This window comes from Tamandua tetradactyla, chromosome 19 (assembly GCF_023851605.1).
Source record: "Tamandua tetradactyla isolate mTamTet1 chromosome 19, mTamTet1.pri, whole genome shotgun sequence".
Taxonomy (NCBI): Eukaryota; Metazoa; Chordata; class Mammalia; order Pilosa; family Myrmecophagidae; genus Tamandua; species Tamandua tetradactyla.
Window position 1 is genome coordinate 7,922,816 of NC_135345.1, and position 18,967 is coordinate 7,941,782.

General features: G+C 44.2%; 1 protein-coding gene across 1 annotated transcript in view; it reads right to left on the minus strand.

Moving 5' to 3' along the window:
* The window catches only part of STK32B (serine/threonine kinase 32B), a 474,254-nt gene extending 456,571 nt beyond the window's left edge, over positions 1 to 17,683 (minus strand). Inside the window, exon 1 of the mRNA XM_077136366.1 lies at positions 17,532 to 17,683. Coding sequence (XP_076992481.1) covers positions 17,532 to 17,583 — 52 coding nt within the window. The 5' untranslated portion in view covers positions 17,584 to 17,683. The remainder of the gene's footprint in view (positions 1 to 17,531) is intronic.
* Between the last annotated feature and the right edge of the window lie 1,284 nt (positions 17,684 to 18,967).

The following is an 18,967-nucleotide window of genomic DNA, read 5'->3' on the forward strand; positions in this document are numbered from 1 at the left end:
TAAGGGAAGGGATGAGCTGAAGATTTCAAATTTGCAGCTTAAGCACCACATGAAAAAAAGTTTCTAGGAGTACTCTGAAGGAAAATCTTATTTCCTATAGCCACAGACTTGTGATCTCAGAAAAACAGGCTCAGAACTCATTGTTAGTAGCAGATTTATAATGTACACTGAAATCTCAACCTTGAAGGGTGTCTGCTGTTAAAATGAGGGCATTGATTAGAAATATGAGGTAGTGACATATGGATTGATAACGAGAGGTGTTGAGACATTGAAACCTTAGATTGTGCTAAGTCTTTTCTAGATAAACTTGTAATGATATGCCCTGAGGACATAGCCATCCCACTTCCAGCTTGACCTTAGGAAGAATACTTCCTAATTTCCAGCCTGCGATGAGTAAAGAGCTACCGAAGATCCAGCCTGATTGAAGAAATGGCTTCCCAACCTCCAGTTCTTCTGAGGAGTTGGCCATCCAACTCCACCTGAAGAGATTAACCCTTCAGTGCCTGCAAGGCATGTAATTACCTCCCATGGGGAAACAGCCTTTGCTCCTCTTTCTGGAGTGATTAATCTTATTTCACCAAATGAAACTGTAAAGGAATGCCCTGAGGTAACTGGCTTGAAAGACACTTCTGTTTCTTTTCATGACCCACCCACACCACCCCTCTTTTCTTCCAGACTTATAACTATCCCAACAGGCCTCAAAAGGTGAGTGTTTTAGTTTGCTAGCTGCCAGAATGCAATATACCAGAAACGGAATGGCCTTTAAAAGGGGGAATTTAATGAGTTGCTAGTTTACAGTTCTAAGGCCGAGAAAATGTCCCAATTAAAACAAGTCTATAGAAATGTCCAATCAAAGGCATCCGGGGAAAGATACCTTGGTTCAAGAAGGCCGATGAAGTTCAGGGTTTCTCTCTCATCTGGAAAGGCACATGGCGAACACAGTCAGGGCTTCTCTCTCAGCTGGAAGGGCACATAGCAAACACAGCGTCATCTGCTAGCTTACTCTCCTGGCTTCTGGTTTCATGAAGCTCCCCAGGAGGCGTTTTCCTTCTTCATCTCCAGGGTTGCTGGTTCATAGACTCTCTGCTTCGTGGTGCTGCAGCATTCTCTGCTCTCTCTGAATTTCTCATTCCCCTTTTATAGGACTCCAATAAACCAATCAAGACCCACCCAAATGGGTGGAGACATGTCATCACCTAATTCTATTTAACAACCACTCTTGACTAAATCACATCATACAGGGAGATGATCTGATTACAGTTTCAAATATACAGTATTGAATAGGGATTATTCTACCTTTATGAAATGGGATTTATATTAAAACATGGCTTTTCTTAGGGGGCATACTTCCTTTCAAACCAGCACAGTGAGGTACAAAGTATCACCCATGAAGAGGTAGACTATACTCTAAATAGACAGAAATTAGTGGAATATGTATGGTAATGGATTTTAAGGGTACAGGATAATGGTGGGAGGAATATAAAGCTAAACCAGGCTGAATTTGTTGATATGGGCCCACTAAGTAAAGATTCTATATTCAATGTTGTAGCTCTAGGGATTAGAAAGGGCAGTAACAGTTTCTTTGGGTGGTTGACATGGATCAAAAGGTGGCCAACATTACTTGAGGTTGAAATGCCAGAATAGCCCTGGTATAATGTAGATAAGAGAATTCAGAGGCTTGAAGAGATTGAAATGTTAGAGTGGATTTATGTTCACATACCCCAGGAATGTCCAGACAACACACATTTTACCAGATCTGTGAGAAATAAATTTGTGAGACTAGCTCCATCATCCCTGAAGACCTCTATAGTCGCACTTCTCTGTAGGTCAGATATTACTGTGGGAACTGCTGTCACTGAGCTGGAATCCTGAAACACAATGGGGATGATCAGACCCCGAGTTGGCAGAAGCCACGTGGCATCACTTAATCACCAAAGACAAGGTAGGTGTGGCTATCATAATGGACAGCAGACTCAAAGCAGGGAGTCAAAATACTGACTTGTAGAGAACTATGGTACTGGCTAGTAGATCATGGGGTATCTAGAAGTACAACAAATGGGCAGTCTACTACATTCTTCTTTGAGCTGTATAAGCAGAAGTGTTTTAGGTCAAGTGAACAGAAGTCTAACTTGAATTACAAAAAGAGAGAGTCATGGCCCTTTAATCAATTCCCAGACTTGAGACAGGTACAGACCCAGAACACCTTGAATGAGGGGAAAGCCAGGTCCCTTTGGGAAAGGATCCTGTTATACTGTGAAAATTTTATACGGCTAATCTTCCTCCAAGCCTTCCCCAAGAAGGCCTACAGTCTTTTACCAGGGTGACTGTGCACTGGGGAAAAGGAAATGATCAGATATTTCAGGGATTGTTAGACACTGGTTCAGAAGTGACATTAATTCCAGGGAACCCAAAACATCACTCTGGCCCACCAGTCAGAGTGAGGGCTTATGGAGGTCAGGTGATCAATGGAGTTTTAGCTCAGGTCCATCTCTCAGTGGGTCCAATGGGTCCCCGGACCCATTCTGTAGTTATTTCCCCAGTTACAGAATGCATAATTGGAACAGACATACTAAGCAACTGGTAGAATTCCCACATTGGCTCTCAAACTTGTGGAGTGAGGGCTATTATGGTAGGAAAGGCCAAGTGGAAGCCACTAGAACTGCCTCTACCTAGCAAAATAGTAAATCAGAAGCAATACCAAATTCCTGGAGGGATTGCAGAGATTAGTGCCACTCTTAAGGACTTGACGGATGTAGGGGTGGTGATTCCTACCACATCCCCATTCAACTCTCCTATTTGGTCTGTGCAGAAAACAGATGGGTCTTAGAGGATGACTGGATTATCATAAGCTCAACCAGGTCCAGGTAGTAACTCCAATTGCAGCTGCTGTTCCAGATGTGGTATCATTGCTTGAGCAAATGAACACATCCCCCAGTAACTGGTATGTAGCTATTGATCTGCCAAATGCTTTTTCCTCAATAACTATTAGTAAGGATGACCAGAAACAGTTTGCTTTCAGCTGACAAGGCCAGCAACATACTTTCTCTGTCCTACCTCAGGGGTATATCAACTCTCCAGCCATATATCATAATCTTGTCTGCAGGGACGTTGATCATTTCTTCCTCTTGCAAGACATCACACTGGTCCATTATATTGACGATATCATGTTGATTGGACCTAGTGAGCAAGAAGTAGCAACTACTCTGAACTTATTGATAAGGCATTTATACATCAGAGGATGGGAGATAAATCCAGCAAAAATACAGGGGCCTGCTAGGTGTCCAGTGGTGTAGGGCATGTCAAAACATCCCTTCTAAGGTGAAGGATAAGTTGTTGCATCTGGCCCCTCCTATGACCAAAAAAAGGCACAATTACTAGTTGGTCTCTTTGGATTTTGGCGACAACATATTCTTCATTTGGGTGTGCTACTCTGGCCCATTTACCGAGTGATCAGAATACCAGCTAGTTTTAAGTGGGGACCTGAACAAGAGGAGTCTCTGCAACAGGTCCTGGTGGCTGTACAAGTTGCTCTGCCACTTGGGACATAGGATCCAGCAGATCCAATGGTGCTGGAAGTGTCAGTGGCAAATGGAGATGATGTGTAGAGCCTTTGGCAGGCTTCTGTAGGAGAACCACATGCAGGCCCTTAAGATTATGGAGCAAAGCCTTACCACCTGCTGCAGATTACTTTTCTTCTGAGAAACAGCTTTTGGCCTGCTAGTGGGCCTTAGGAGAGACTGAACACTTAACCATGGGCCACCAAGTTACCATGAGACCTGAGTTGCCTATCATGAGCTGGGTGTTGTCTGATCCACCAAGCCATAAAGTTGGGCGTGCACAGCAGCACTCTATCATAAAATGGAAATAGTATATTAGAGATAGGGCAAGAGTAAGTCCTGAAGGCCCAAGTAAATTACATGAGGAAGTGGCCCAAATGTCCATGGTCCACATTCCTACCACATTATCTTCTCTGAAAGTGGACACCTATAGCACTGCGGCCCCTTTCTAGGATGTTCCTCAAGGACAGTGGTGAATGGAAATCCTCCCAGTGGGTGAACTTTGAGCAGAGCACCTGGTAGTTCATTTTGTTTGGAAGGAGAACTGGTCAACGGTGCATTTGTATACTGACTCATGGACTGTTGCTAATGGTTTGGCTGCATGGTCACAGATGTGGAAAGAGCATGATTAGAAAATTGGCAACAAAGAGGTCTGGGGAAGAGGTATATGGACAGACCTTTCTGAGTGGGCAAAAAACATGAAGATATTTGTGTCCCATGTGGATGCATACCAGAAGGTGACTTCAGCAGAGGAATATTTTAATAATCAAGGATAAATGACCTGCCTGTGGATACCAGTCAGCCTCTTTCCCCAGCAACTCTTGTCATTGCCCAATGGGCTCATGAACAAAGTGTTCATGGTGGTAGGGATGGAGGTTTTGCATGAGCTTCCACTCACCAAGGCTGACCTGGCAAGCCACTGCTGAGTGCCCCATCTGCCAGCAGCAGAGATTCAGCCCACAATATGGCACCATTCCCTGAGGTGATCAGCTGGATACATGGTTACATTGGACAACTTCCATCATGGAAGGGGCAGTGATTTGTTCTAACTGGAATGGACACATACTCTAGATAAAGGTTTGCCTTCCCTGAATGCTATGCTTCTGCCAAAACTACCATTCATGGACTTACAAAATGCCTTATCCACCATCACGTTATTCCACACAGCATTGCTTTTGATCAGGAAACCCCCTTCACAGCAAATAAAGTGTGGGAATGGGCACATGCTTATGGAATTCCCTGGTCTTACATGTTCCCCATCATACAGAGGCAGCTGGCTTGATAGAATGGCAAAATGGCCTTTTGGGAACGTAATTTTGGTGCCAGCTATGTGGCAATACATTGCAGGGCTGGAGTAATGTTCTCTAGGAGGCTGTGTATGCCCTGAATCAGCATCCAATCTATGGTGCTGCTCCTCCCATAGCCAGGATTTATGGGTCCAGAAATTAAGGGGTGAAATAGGAGTGGCACCACTCACTATTACCCCTAGTGATCCACTAGGAAAATTTTTGCTTCCTGTCCCTGTGACCTTGAGCTCTGCTGGTCTACAGGTTTTAGTTCCTGTAGAGAAGGGGAAGTGCTTCCACCAGGAGAAACAACAATGATTCCATTGAACTGGAATCTAAGACTACTACTTGGTTACTTTGGGCTACTCATGCCCCTGGATCAACAGGCAAAGAAGGGGATTACTTTACTGGCTGGGGTAATTGATGATGACTATGAAGGGAAAATAGGACTGCTACTACACAACTGAGGTGAAGAAGTTTTCCTAGAATACAGGAGATCCCCTAGGGTGTCTCTTAGTACTACTATGCCCTGTGTCATGGTTAGGGACAGGTGTCAACTTGGCCAAGTTGTGGTACCTGTTCATCTGATTGGGCAAGCGCCGGCCTGTCTGTTGCAATGAGGACATTTCATAGGATTAGGTCATGATCACGTCAGCTACATCCACAGCTGATTCCATTTGTAATCAGCCAAAGGGGAGTGTCTTCCGCAATTAGTGATGCTAAAAATGCAATCATGGGAAGCCTTTTAAGGAGGACTCAGAGGAGACAGGTTCCATTCCTGCTTTGGCTGGTGAGCCTCTCCTGTGGAGTTCATCCAGGCCATCCATTGGAGTCATTGGCTTCGCAACCTGCCCTGTGGATTTTGAACTCTGCGTTCCTACGGTCACGTGAGACACTTTCATAAATTTTATATTTGCAAGTGTTCCCTGTTGATTCTGTTTCTCTAGAGAACCCTAACTAATACACCCTGTGATTAAAGTCAATGGAAAACTGCAAAAACCCAATCCATGCAGTACCACCAATGGCTCAGAAACTTCAGGAATGAGGGTTTGGGTCACCCCACCAGGCAAAGAATCATGGCCAACTGAGGTGCTGCCTGGGGGTAAGGGAACATAAAATGGGTAGTGGAAAAAGATAGTGACAAATATGAACTATGACACATGATCTATTACAGATACAGAGACTTTATGGTAGGAATATTTCTTCCTTGCTTTGTAATTAGTATCTATGTATTTATACATAAAGCAAGTATCTTTGTTTTTCTCTCTCTTTTTTCCTTCTATCATATGACATAAGTTGTTTTGTTCATGTTTTTGTATTTAAGTTGCAGGATATCAAGTTTAAGAGTGAATATTACCCAAGGACTTGGCACCCTATTCTGGAGAGATTTAATGTATTTCTGGTTATATGCAGGACAGTTGAGTATTGTTAGGTGAAGAAAAAATGTGTCTGTTATTTGTTTTTCTATTTAGAAATCAATGGAAAAAAGACTTTTATGAGAATATTAACAAAGCAGTGAACAGGCACTTCACAAAAGTAAAAACATGACCAAGAATTAACTATATGAAAAAACTCTATCCCACTACTAAAGAAATATAATTTAAAACAATGTTGAAATGCTATTTTATGCTCATTCAATTGTCAAATGTTAAGATTGCTAAATATTGGCAAGGATGTAGAGGTGTGCTGTCCTCTAGGGTAGCTTCTAGCCACAAGTGGCTTTTGAGCACTTTAGAAGTGGCTAGTCCAAATTAAGAAGGGAGTAAGTGTAAAATATACCCCCAATTTCAAAGACAATATAAATAAAAGAACGTAAAATGCTTCGTTAATAATTTTGATATTGATGACATGTTGAAATGACAGTATTTTAGGTATACTGTATTAAATGAAATACATTATTAAAGTTAATTTAACCTGTTTCTTTTCACTTTTTTAATGTTGCTACTAGAATTTAAGATGATATATATGGCTCACATTTGTGGACTATATCATGTCTTTATAGAAGAGTAGAGAGCAACAGGAATGCCTATAAATGGTGTGTAAGAGTTTAATTTGATACAGACTCTTTGGAAAATAATTTTCCATTATCTAATAAAGTTGAGCATTTACCTACTCTGTGGCCCAGCAGTTCTCCTATAGGCATGTATCTTAGAGAAACCATTACATGTGTAAATCAGAAAACACATACAAAAGTGTTCATACCAATGACTACTGTTTATAATATAAACTAGAAACGGTATAATTGGCCATGGTAAGAACAAAGGATAAATAATAGAACATTATACAGTAGTGAAAATGAATAGACTATAGCTATACACATCAGCAATGGTTAAGCCTTTGAAACCCAATCTTCACTAAAAACAGCAAATTACAGAAAAGCACATAAAACATAGTACTGTTTATATAGCTATCAAAAACAGTAAGAACTGAATACTACATTATTTAAGAATGAGAAATGGGATAGAATGGAGAACGCATTTCCAGGGAGCTTCAATAAAACTGGACATGTTCTATTTCCTTCACTGAGTGATGAGTTTATGGGTAAGGTAATTTTATGATTTTACTTTATAATTTATATGATAGCTTTACATATATTTTTGTATGTGATAATATGAAAAAAATAAAAGTTTCAAATGTTGCCTTGGGTCCAAGGGAGAAAACTCCCAGTTTTAAGAACAAGTCATGGTGCTCATTGTTAGAGCTATTTCCTGAAATGAAAAAAAAGAAGCTGGATGTAATGAATTCAGAAATTAGTTATCATTGACAATGTGAAGGCTTCGCGCAAGGACCGTAGTTTCAAGAAGCACACTTGGGAAAGTGAGAAGAGACTGGGAGTAGGGGTAAAGTGGCACAAGTATTATTGAGAGCTTGTCTTTAAAACAGAAGTGCAGATAAATACTAAGGAGAGGAGTTCAACTTTTGGAAACTAGACTACTTTTGGTGAAACTTCCTCCTAAAAATTGCACAAAATCTATTTAAAAAAAAAATCTTTCTGGAGGAATCATGGAATTTCCAAGGCACTGGGGGTGGGGAGGTACTACAGGTTGAAGATCCAAGAAAGAAGAAAGCCCAAAGAAGTGGGTCTAGCATTTGGGGTCACTTACCCTTAAGAGCAATCTCCTAAATCTGAAAGCAGTTTCCAAGAGGCTGAGAAGCCAAACAAGCAAGCTTTGTATACACTGACAGGGATGGAGGGAAGGGACAAAAACTCCATATCTGCCTACCAAAGAGGAAGAGGCTTGGTAAACCCCCAGGCTTTCCATAGGGCAGCAAAGGGCAACATCCTAGAAGTAAGGGAGAAATGGATTTAGACCAGCCATTGAGGGTTTAAATCATCTCAATCTCTGAGAGAGTTCAGATGAAACATTATTCCTGGCACCTCTAGCTCATTGCCTACAAAACGCAAAGCAAAACCTTTCTGAAGAAACAGATGATCCAAAAACACAAATGATCTCTATACTATCTGCTACTTAGCGCCCAGCACATAGTAAACTAATCAGGCAAATGAGAAAATAAGGTGTATCTAGAAGCAAAAAGAAACAGTAGACAATAGAGACAGTCCTAGAGGATCACCAGATAATGGAATTATCACACATGTCTTTTAAAAAGCCTTGATTAATATGTTTAAGAAATTAAAATACAAGATTTGATCATTGCAGTAGAGCAATGAAAACTATAAAAGAGAACCAAATAAATAGTCTACAACTGAAAAATACAGTCATCAAAATTAATAACTTAGCAGTTGTAATTATTAGCAAATAGACAGAGCTGATATGATTAGAAAAGAAATAGACCAGAAGAATATATTTAGACTAAAAACAAAAGGACTCAAAAGGACTAGAGATACAGAAAATGTCAGAGCCATATGGTATAGTGATAGGGTCTAATACCTGGAAAATATGAACTTGGGAATGTAAGGGAAAAAAGAATGTGTCAGGAGCAGTATTAGAAGACAAAATAAAATCTTCCCAAACTAAAAAATCCAATAAGCAGCAGATTCAAAAGTCACCAGACCCACAAGCAGAAAAGAGCCAAAACACCATATCTAGGCACGTCATAGTTCAATTTCTGACAATAAAAAATAAAATCTTAAAAGCAACTAGAAAAGAAAATATTTTTGCTTAAAAGGGGCAACAGTTTAATAGAAAAAACAATCAAAGCCAAGATAATTTTAACTTTAAAAATACTAAAGGAAAAATGGCTGACTTAGAATTTCATATCCAGCAAAATAATCCTTTGCAAATAAAGTCATTTTTAGACAAATATAAACTGATATAATTTGTTACCAGAAGGCATACACTAAAGAAAATGCTAAAGAACATAGTTCAGGCAGAAGGAAAGTAATCCAAATGGAAACTTGAAAGCGAAGGAAGAAGTAAAAAGAAGAATATGAGAATATGTTGGTAAATATAGTCAATGATCTAAGTTTCTACCTCAAAAACCTAGAAAAAGAACATCAATCTAAACCAAAACATATAAGGAAGAAAATAATTAAAATGAGAACATAAATCTGTGTATCATAAAGCAAACAAACAAAAATCAACAAGGCCAAAAACCATTTTAAATTTTTAAAAACTGATAAACCCAAGCTCGACCAGTTGAGAAAGATAAAGGAGAGAGAAAATACAAATTACCAAAATCAGAATGGACAAATGAGACATCATTACAGATCCTACAGGCATTGAAAATAAAATATGAGAATATTATGAACAATATTATGCCCATACATTTGAAAGTTAGAAATGATAACAGTCCTACACAATGCTCCTTTCTTGGGAGAGGGCTGGTTTGGGTAGGGATACCAGTCAGGACAGGCTGGGTTAGGTGCTGGCACAAGCAAACACAAATCTCAGCAGCTCATAACAGCTAAGATTTCTGTCTCACCCACCCCATGACCCACTGCAAGCTGGCCAGGAGTGGATGTGGTCTTTGTTGTATGTTGTCCTTAGTCCAGGAACCAGGATGAAGGAGTTTCCACTCTCTGGAACATTGCGGTTGCTCAGAGATATGGAGCTATGAAACAACTACTGGCTCTTAACCAGTTCCTCCAAGATGTGACACACATAATCTCTGTACACATTCCTTTGACCAAAGCAAGTCACATCGTTCTTCATAACCTCAAACAGGCAAGCAAATATAATTTTCTGTATGCCTGGAAGGACAGGGGAACAGGATATTAGTGAACAATGATAACATCCCACATTGAGAAAGTAGGGCATTTAGATTAATGGCTTCATAGATGGAGCATCTCTTGGAAATAAATCAGATGCCAAAGTCCTCAGTGAACAAGGACACTTAAAGGAGGCCACAACAACTAAGGACTGAGAGGAGGCAGATTCCAGGACTGGTAAGAGCGTTAGCCTCCACTTTTCCCTTGGCTGGCTCTGGCCAAGAGAACGACCTCAATGGTAATATAGTCTGATTTCCTCATTTGGGGTAGCTATAGTCTGATCATTCTCCTCTGGCATCCTGAACTGTTTATCTCCTTTATGGTGTCAGTCCCCTCACTGCTCAGTGTAGGATAGTTTCTCCATCTCTATCTGTAACTGCTCAAAGTTCAGATTTTAGATGACTGAGCATTGCTAAGAATACTGGTTCTTTCTTATTTCCTCAGGCAAATGCCTAAGGCCAGTGCTAGTTTATGCTATTTGATCCTCCTGAAATACTAATCCTTTTTCTCTCAAGGAATTTAAACCCTTCCTATCCCTTAAGACTCGGTGTAAATCCTGCTTCTATCCTAATGCCTTATTCACTCAAGCTCATATTATCGGAGAGCCATCCTCCCTCTCTCCACCCTCCTGCTGACACATATAATGGGAACTTTTTCTTACTTAGAAAACAACAGGGGGAAAGAAAAAAAAAGAAGAAGCTATTTCTGAGTCATGATATGCAAGAGGCTGATATCCATTAATCATTAAAGATTACCATTTATGTGTACCCTTTTTCTCTTTGGGACTCTCTCATGAGTCTTCTGTGCACCATGGCTGAGTGCCAGCCACTGAGCTGCTGGCAGAGGAGCATCCTCTCTGCAAACTCAGTTCTCTGCCCAGACAAGTCCCCAGGTCAAAACCTGAAGGATGGGAGTATAGAGGACATTCTGGTCTCAAATCCAAGCCATACTCTCTGAATCAACTTTCCTGGTAATAAGTCTATGTGTTCAGCATTTTTTTCTCAATAGTTTCTGAAGCCAGAAGTGAAAAGAATGTGAGAAATTGACCCCAATAAATGAGTGCTTTCATCCTTCATTCAACAAATAGTTTTCATATGCCTTCTTTGAGCCCCGCCCTATTCCAGGCCTTGTAGATACAAAGGTGAAAAAGAAATAATTCCTGCTCTTAAAGAGGTGACAGTTTAGTGTATAAAGTGGGCATGTAATCAGACAATTAAGTGAGATAAGCCAAATCAGGTTCCAAGAACACAATGATAACACATGTTGGAATGGATGTATTGTTTGTTTGTTTCTGTCTGCCATCCTAACATCTAATACACTTCTTCTGCTGATACTCCAATGTTCCTTGAGAAATTTCTTCACATAGACTCTTGATCCAAATGCCTCACTTGAAACTGACTCTTCCCCCTGAAGTCAAGACAATGATCCAGCCCTGGCCAATCATCACCTTGGTCACAGAAACGGGTTCAAGGATTCGCCCAACACTTAATCAGAACCCATCAGAACTAACCCTGCAACTTTCTCTACAACTACTACGAAGATGCTGCATCTTTGCACATATTTGGAGCTTCAGGCTGTGTCTGGAGCTGGTAGGGGCCCCATGACGAGAGAGTAGCCTGATAATGAAGCCATGGAAAGGAGAGTGGAGAATCTAAGACAGAAGGTTCCTGATGATCTGAAAACCTGTTTCAGCCATGACTGATAAGATTGCTTAGATTGACACCTTCATTCATTTGCTCATTCATTCATTTCTCTGTGAAATAATTACTGGAAATCTATCACTGCTGGGGATACAACAGTGAATGAATCACACAAAATCCCTACCTTTAAGGAGCTGCCATGGAGTGGAGGAAGAGATATAATAATTGAGAAAACAAGTGAAACGGATAGTATGATAAATGGTGACAGCTTCTATGAAGAAACATGTAACAAGGGAGGGAGCTGAGGCGTGTCATTTTAAGTAAACTTGTCATTGAAGGCCTCATCAATAAGGTGACATTGAGTCAAGAAGTAAAGGAGATGAAGGAGAGGGCTGTGGGGAACAGCTCTGCCAGCAAGAGGAGCAGATGCCAAGACCAAGGGGTGAGGCTGCATGGCATGATTTAGGACCAGGAAGGAAGCAGGTGGGCCAGGGGAGGATGGAGGGAGGATGGAGGGAGGGTAGGTCAGAGAGGGTGGGGCACGATAAGCATCTGTAAGGACTTCGGCTTTCATTCTCAGTGACATGAGGTGTTGGGGGTGGGGGTGGGGTTGAGCCGGGGACTGACATGACCTGATGCACATTTTAGCAGAATCACTGACTGCTGCATTGAGACGAGACTGAAGGTCAGTGAGGGCTTCTGCAAGGAGACTAGTGGAGAAGGCTACTTTAAAAATCTAAGCAAGAGATGCCCATGGCTTGGCCTTAAAACACTTTGTGTTGGGCTTCCATCATTTGCAACTGGAAGCAGTTTGTCTAATACACTGTATTCCATCTCATTTCAGACACCATCCAGTGTACTACCAAAAGGAAACACCTATTAACCTGTGACATGATTCTTTCCTGTCAAGCGCTCTTTCAGATCTACTATATGTCATGTTAATATGAACACATGTAGACATAAAACTATATCACAAAATAAATGCTTCCAATTTCACAGATGTTCAAATGTGGAAAAGAGTAAGCTTCAGAATCAATGAAATGCAACTGTGTGTATACACATATTGAATTTATAGAGAGCTGATTGATGCATGCTTTATATCCAGTTATATCTCTTAAGAGTGTTGAAAGGTATAAATATATCCTACAGTTCATTTCTATTGAACCATAACTCATTGATTTATACCTATTTTCTTAATCCCCCATGTCTTAGTCCCCCTGCTGCTAAAACAAATATGATACATTGGGCTGACTTAAACAACAAGAATGTATTGGCTCATGGTTTTGAGGCTAGGAGAAGTTCAACATTGAGGCATCAGTGAGACAATGCTTGCTCCTTGAAGACTGTGGCATTCTGGAGCTGACTGCTGGGCTGCTTGGAGTTCCTGGGTTTCCCATCACCTGGCAACGTCCTCTCCTTTCTCTTCCAGGTTCTGTTGCCCTCGGGCCTCTTGCTTTTCCTTCTGTGTTCAATTTCCTCTGCTTATAAGGACTTAAGCTATTTGGGATTAAGGTTCACCCTTGGACACACCTTAACTAATAACATCTTCAAAGGTCCTCCATACAAATGGGCTCACACTCACAGGGCCAGGGGTTGGGACTTGAGTATGCCTTTCAGGGGGACGTGATTCAATCCCTAATACCCCCTGTACAAGATCAAAGTATACTTTCAAATGTGATATAGATATTATAGATATTAAAATCTAAGATTTTCATCCTTGATTCCTGCACTCAACATCCACCTGCCTGATACAGACATGGATTTCAAGTCCATGAGCCCATACCCCTCCACAACTCTCTCTAACCTCCACTCTGCACACATTCTCCATATAAGAGCCTACTTTATTAAAAATCAATTTTAAGGTTTCTCAGAATATTTCTGCCTTGCAAAATGGTTTCCGTCTTTTGGCACCAGCCATGGCTGGTACACGTGTGGACACTGAGATGCAACCTGAGTGCAGCCTACCTAAAGAGCTGACAGAAAGTTGGAAGCAAACTCCACATCATGGAGATTTTGGCCACTTTGTGAATCACAAACAATGGAGACACCCCAAGTTCAAAAGACTATCTCTGCATGCGTGCAACTTTATTTAGGTTTCTGAATGCTTCCAGAGAAAAACTATTTCTGCTGCATGTTTATTTAGACCAAGAATTTGTCTTTATTCAGAGTCTACCTGGCCCAATGATAATATGAAATATCACCTTTACAAATGCCTCTTTTACTCGTGATGATCTAAAATAACGATACCCAGAGCTGGTTATAAAGACATTAAGTAGATACCTCCAAATATGGGTGCTGTCAGTACACACGCTTTGGAGATGTGTACTCTGAAAAACGCTTTGGAAAGTAACTTAAAGATATGTTTCTAGAGTCCTAAAAATCATTCAATCCCTTTGATCTAATAATCTCACTCTTGAAACTTCATCTTAAGGAATTCACTGAAAGAAAGATGATCTATGTATTGTTTTCAATTGACTTGTTTATACAGATGAAAAACTGAAAACAGCCTAAATATCTGACAGTAAGAAAATATTTAGTACATTAGGATAGTTCCAATTGAAGAATATTATTTGAAACACTATTTGAAACCATTGAAACAATAGTTAAAAACATTGTAGTGACACAAAAATACTTTAAATATATGCTAGGAGGAAAAGCAGCCATCATTTTATTTGTGGGAGGTGCACAATTATATAAAAATGTCTAGATGTGGATACAGACAGTGAGGGAAAAACCAGCTTAAAAACAATTTTGATAGGAATATATAATGGTTGGTGATGGTATTTTCACTTCCAGAATTTGCATCATGATGATAACTGTCCTAAAAATGTTTTTTGGAGAAGGCAGTCCCTGGGATTATAATTGTAAACTATCAAGTGCTGTCAGAAAGTCTTGCTGTTATCTTTCTATTGGCGTCAGTATGAAGAGACCAGCACCCGAGCACGACTTGGGCAGCTCATCTCATTCCATGGAGTTGGACCTCTCCGTGAGAGCTGAACATCCCCCACAGGCCTCCACAGGCAGTGGGCAACACTGGCAGGGTACCAGGTTCTGGCTACATGAGGCCCTGGCAATTTTACCAAACTCATCAGCCACCTCTCTGGCAAAATGCAGATTTTGAGACCTCCCAGGCTGAATTGTGATTATGAGTCACAAAAACGTATGAAAAGTCATCAGTTGGCTTCAATGCACCAACTTTGGTGTACATGGTGACTTAATATTATCTGGATGCAAGCTAGACTTTAGCCGGAAGAATGCAGGTGTCAGACAAATTATGCAATGGCAAATTTTCAGCTATGGTTTAGGGTATTTAAAAATCAGATTGTTTTGGTTGGGTCGGTGTTTGCATCCTCAACCACCCCACCCGATGAAAATGCTTCAGGGGCACATTCATTCCCTGGACAAGGCCTCACTCTTAGTCATGTCATTTTCCTGCTTGAAACCCTTCAGTGACCCCAAATTGCCTATAAGATCAAGCCCAGATGTCTTAACCTGGGCACTTTAAGGCCAGCCCTGGTCTGGCATCAGATTTTATTTCTTGCACCTTCCAGTCTCACACTCCAATCTGCAGGGATGCTAACCCCTTGCAAATCCCCCAAAAGAGCCATGCTTTATCTTTGTCATCTGCCTTTGCACATGCTGTTCCCACCTCCAAAGCATCCTTCTCTGCCTCTACCCACTACTCCTTTCCCGGGGTCATTCCCATTATTTCTGCAAGACTCAGGTCCAAGAGAGTCTTTTCCCAGACTTGCGGGTTAGGGACCCTCCCCTAGGAACCCACAGTGTCCTGAGCTTCCCCACATCAGGGCACTCAAACACCCTGTTCCATCACAGCAGGTTACTTGCTAGGGCTTTCCCAATGGACTGGAAGCTCCCCGAGGATTAACACTTTATCTTAATCTCCATACTCCTGATGCCCAACACAGGGCTGGGCACAGAGCAAATGACCAGTAAATGCTTCTGAAATACAAGAATCTGGTGGTGGCAAATAATTACCGTTGGTGGTGCTTTACTTGCACAGGGAATTTGTGAGAAATATGCTGGCAAAATCAAACAAGTTAATGTTTCACTCAGCTGGAAGCCTGAAAAATGAGGAGAACCCTAACTGCATTTCAACAAGCCCCAAAACAGGCAGTTAACCTTCGGCCCAATTCACTTTCGGGAACAAGGAACGGCAGCAGGAAAATCAAAAGGTTGGCTACACCAGACATAACTATTTTCCCAATAAGAGTTTTAAAGTGCAGTTTGTAGGATAAAGGATAAAGGGAGGAAAATTTCCTCTGCAAATAAAACGAAGGATGCTAAGAAAATTCTTTAAGTTTGGCCTTTGACCCAGGCTAGACCACGAACCTCTAAAATTGGGGCAGTGCTAAGTTTATGCTTTCTTCTTGGGAGACAGTCCATAGTTTTCACCAAAGGATCTCTTCCCCCCTGCCCCCCTCCACCAAAAAAAAAAAAAAAAAAACCCACAAAAACAGTTAAGAACGTCTAATTTGTTGAGTGGAGCAAGTTTTCCGCCCATGTTATCCCCTGGCCCTGGCCAATGTGCACCCTTTCCCGTAGGGTCTGGAATTTCACTGGACAAAAAGGCTCCAGGTTTAGTGTGAACCTCCAAGTCCTGTCCCAGACCCACCCCGAAAGCACTGCCCATAGCAGAGGACACCTTTAAATGGCGATTTCAGAGTCAAGATCTCTTTGACTTTCGTGGAAACTTGAACTTGCCTGGGGGAGAACAACTATATGGTGTCCACAGCTTCCTGCCTGCCTCTTTCCTGCCGCTAGACCAGCCCCTGTCCTGGCCGTGCTCCAGAAGAGCCAGGAAGGCCAGGGCCCTCCTCCGGTTCCCAGGCCCCTGCACCAGGGACCGTCACTGGTCATTAACTTGGTGCCATCAGACTACGAACTCCTTCAAGGCGGGCCTGAGACCCAGTGGCATGCGCTGAATGCACAGTGGCTGCTCTTGGGCTCTCTTCTGAGAGGCACTGTCTTGGCATCTTGCTAACAGACTCAGTCTTGGTAAATTCTTCCACAGGGATTACCAGTGGTTAAATTTCACACAACGCTGAAAAGTAGGCACGGTAGTTCTCATATCATAGGCGAAGAAACCAGGGTGTCAGAGAGGTTAAGTAATTTGACCTCAGACACACAGCGCTGGAAATGAGGCTCTGCTGGTCCTCCTACCCAGCTGCAGCCACCTGAACCGCAAGGACCCCCACCCCCCACCCCCCAGCCCTGGAGTTTAAGATTGAACAGCCGGCACCCTCCCACCACCAGCAGGGCGCCCTCCTTGGAGACATGGAGTTTGGCCAAGAAAAGTTTCCCTAGGCTTGTCCTGGGCAAGTGTGGAGGGCAGCATCGGGCCTGCCCATGCACAGACTAAATGCATTGTGGACACACGCGCGCGCACACGCACACACACACCGCAGAGGCTGCCACAAGACTCGAGATGGAGAATCCGCGCAATCCGCTCCCCCAGGCGACTCCCTTCAGCTTCGGGCTAGAAAGAGACCCGGGCTTCCCAGGGAACCCGCGCCAGAGCAGCAACCGGACTCGCCTCCGAAGTCAACTCCTTCCTTCTACACCCCCAAGCCAAGGTTTCAACTCTCCTCTCCGACTCGGCCACCCCGGCCCCGAGCTTGGCACTGTCCCGGCCCTCAAGGGACACCGGACACACAGGAGCTGCCGCGGTAGGACCCCTGCGCCTGGCACCCGGCCGGGCACGGACGGCGCTCGGGGACGTTGCTGTCCCCGGGTCCCCGGCGCCTAGCAGTGTGCGGGCACACAGGGGCGCTCGGAAAGGACGATGTCAGGAGGGGAAAGCCGGCCGATGCCCGAGAGGGCGGTGCGGGCAGTGGCTGGCGCCCCCTCGCCCTCTTACCTTCCTCATTCTCGTCAAACACTGGGGGCTTGTGGGAGTGGTTCCCGCCCATATTCCGCCGCGGCCGCTGCCGCTGCTGCTGTGGCTACATGCCCCGCCGCCGGGCTGCGGGCTGCGGATGCGCGCCGAGCCGAGGCTGCAGCCCGCTCCGAGCTGGCAGGGAGCTGAGCACCGCGCAGGGGCGGGGGCCGCGCCCGCCGTGCCCCCTCCTCCCGGGAGCCCCCGGGGCTGCGCTGCCGCGCCCCCCTCCGCCCCGTGTTCGCCCGGGAACCCGGGAGCGCCCCGCTGCTCGCCGGCTGCAGGGGCGGGAGGCGGAGGCGGAGCGGGTGGAAAGGAGGCGGAAAGGGGAGAGGAAACGGGCGGGGGCCGCTCGGAGAGGGCGCGGCGGGCGAGGGAGCTCAGTCTTGGGGGGCAGCCGGGAGGAGGGGGCGTGGACCACTGCCGTCGGTCCCGGGAGGCATTGCAAAGCGGGGTCACCAGTCCCGGGGAGTCTCTGTGCCGGCGCTGGGCCGCGCGACGTTCCTTCCATGCAGAAAGTGGTTTGTGAGCACCTACTATGTGCCGGGCCCCGGAGAGAACCGCGGGGCTGGCCGCGGAGGGAAGCCCCAAGACGCCCTACCGGGCCTGGGACGGCGGCGGGAGGGATGTGTCTACCGGTTCCCATCCCGGTCCAGATTGTTTTGTATTGTTTGGTGAGTGAAAGAAGTGTGTAGAACCCTCAACGTCTAATCTGAGCTGTTCATTGTACGGATGGGGACACTGAGGCCTAAGAGGGGCGTGGTCTGCCCTAAATCATTCGCCGCGGAGTGGCGGCGCGTGGGCCACGAGATTCTCCCCGAGCTGGTCGCCGTCTGGGTGCGTGGACGCCGGCGGAGGGAGCTGGGGAGCCCGGCTTAGGGAGAACGCGGCAGGGACGAAAGGGTGCCTGAGGACTGGGGTGCGATGGGTTTGCCCCGATTCTCGTGGGACTGGAATGGGACGAGCGTGGACTCTCAGAAGGCGCTGTACCCGCGCACTGCGTTCCCGCCGGCCGGTCCCACTCGGCTGCGGGAAATCTTTGGCCGCATCCTGCCATCTGCTGGGTGCTTTTCGCCACTGTCTGTACCTTGGTGGAAAGCAGCTGTTCTTTTTCACACTCCCCATTCTGTCTGTCTCTCTCTATGAGGGGAGAGGGGGGTTCTCTCTGTCTGTCGCAGAAAAAAATTAAAAAAAAAAAAAAAAAACTCCCAAGGACAGCGGGAAAGAGCTGAGAAGACAAGCAGCTCCAGCTGGTCCCACCGAGCTAAAGTTTCAGGACTGAAACTCGGCCTCCTGGGTCAAACGAGCTTGATTTGAGCTGATTCTGTCACTCACTGGCTGTGTACCCAGCCTGGGATTTCTCATCCATAAAATGGGGATGTTGATAGCAAACCCCCAGCTATGCTGTGAGGGTTGCA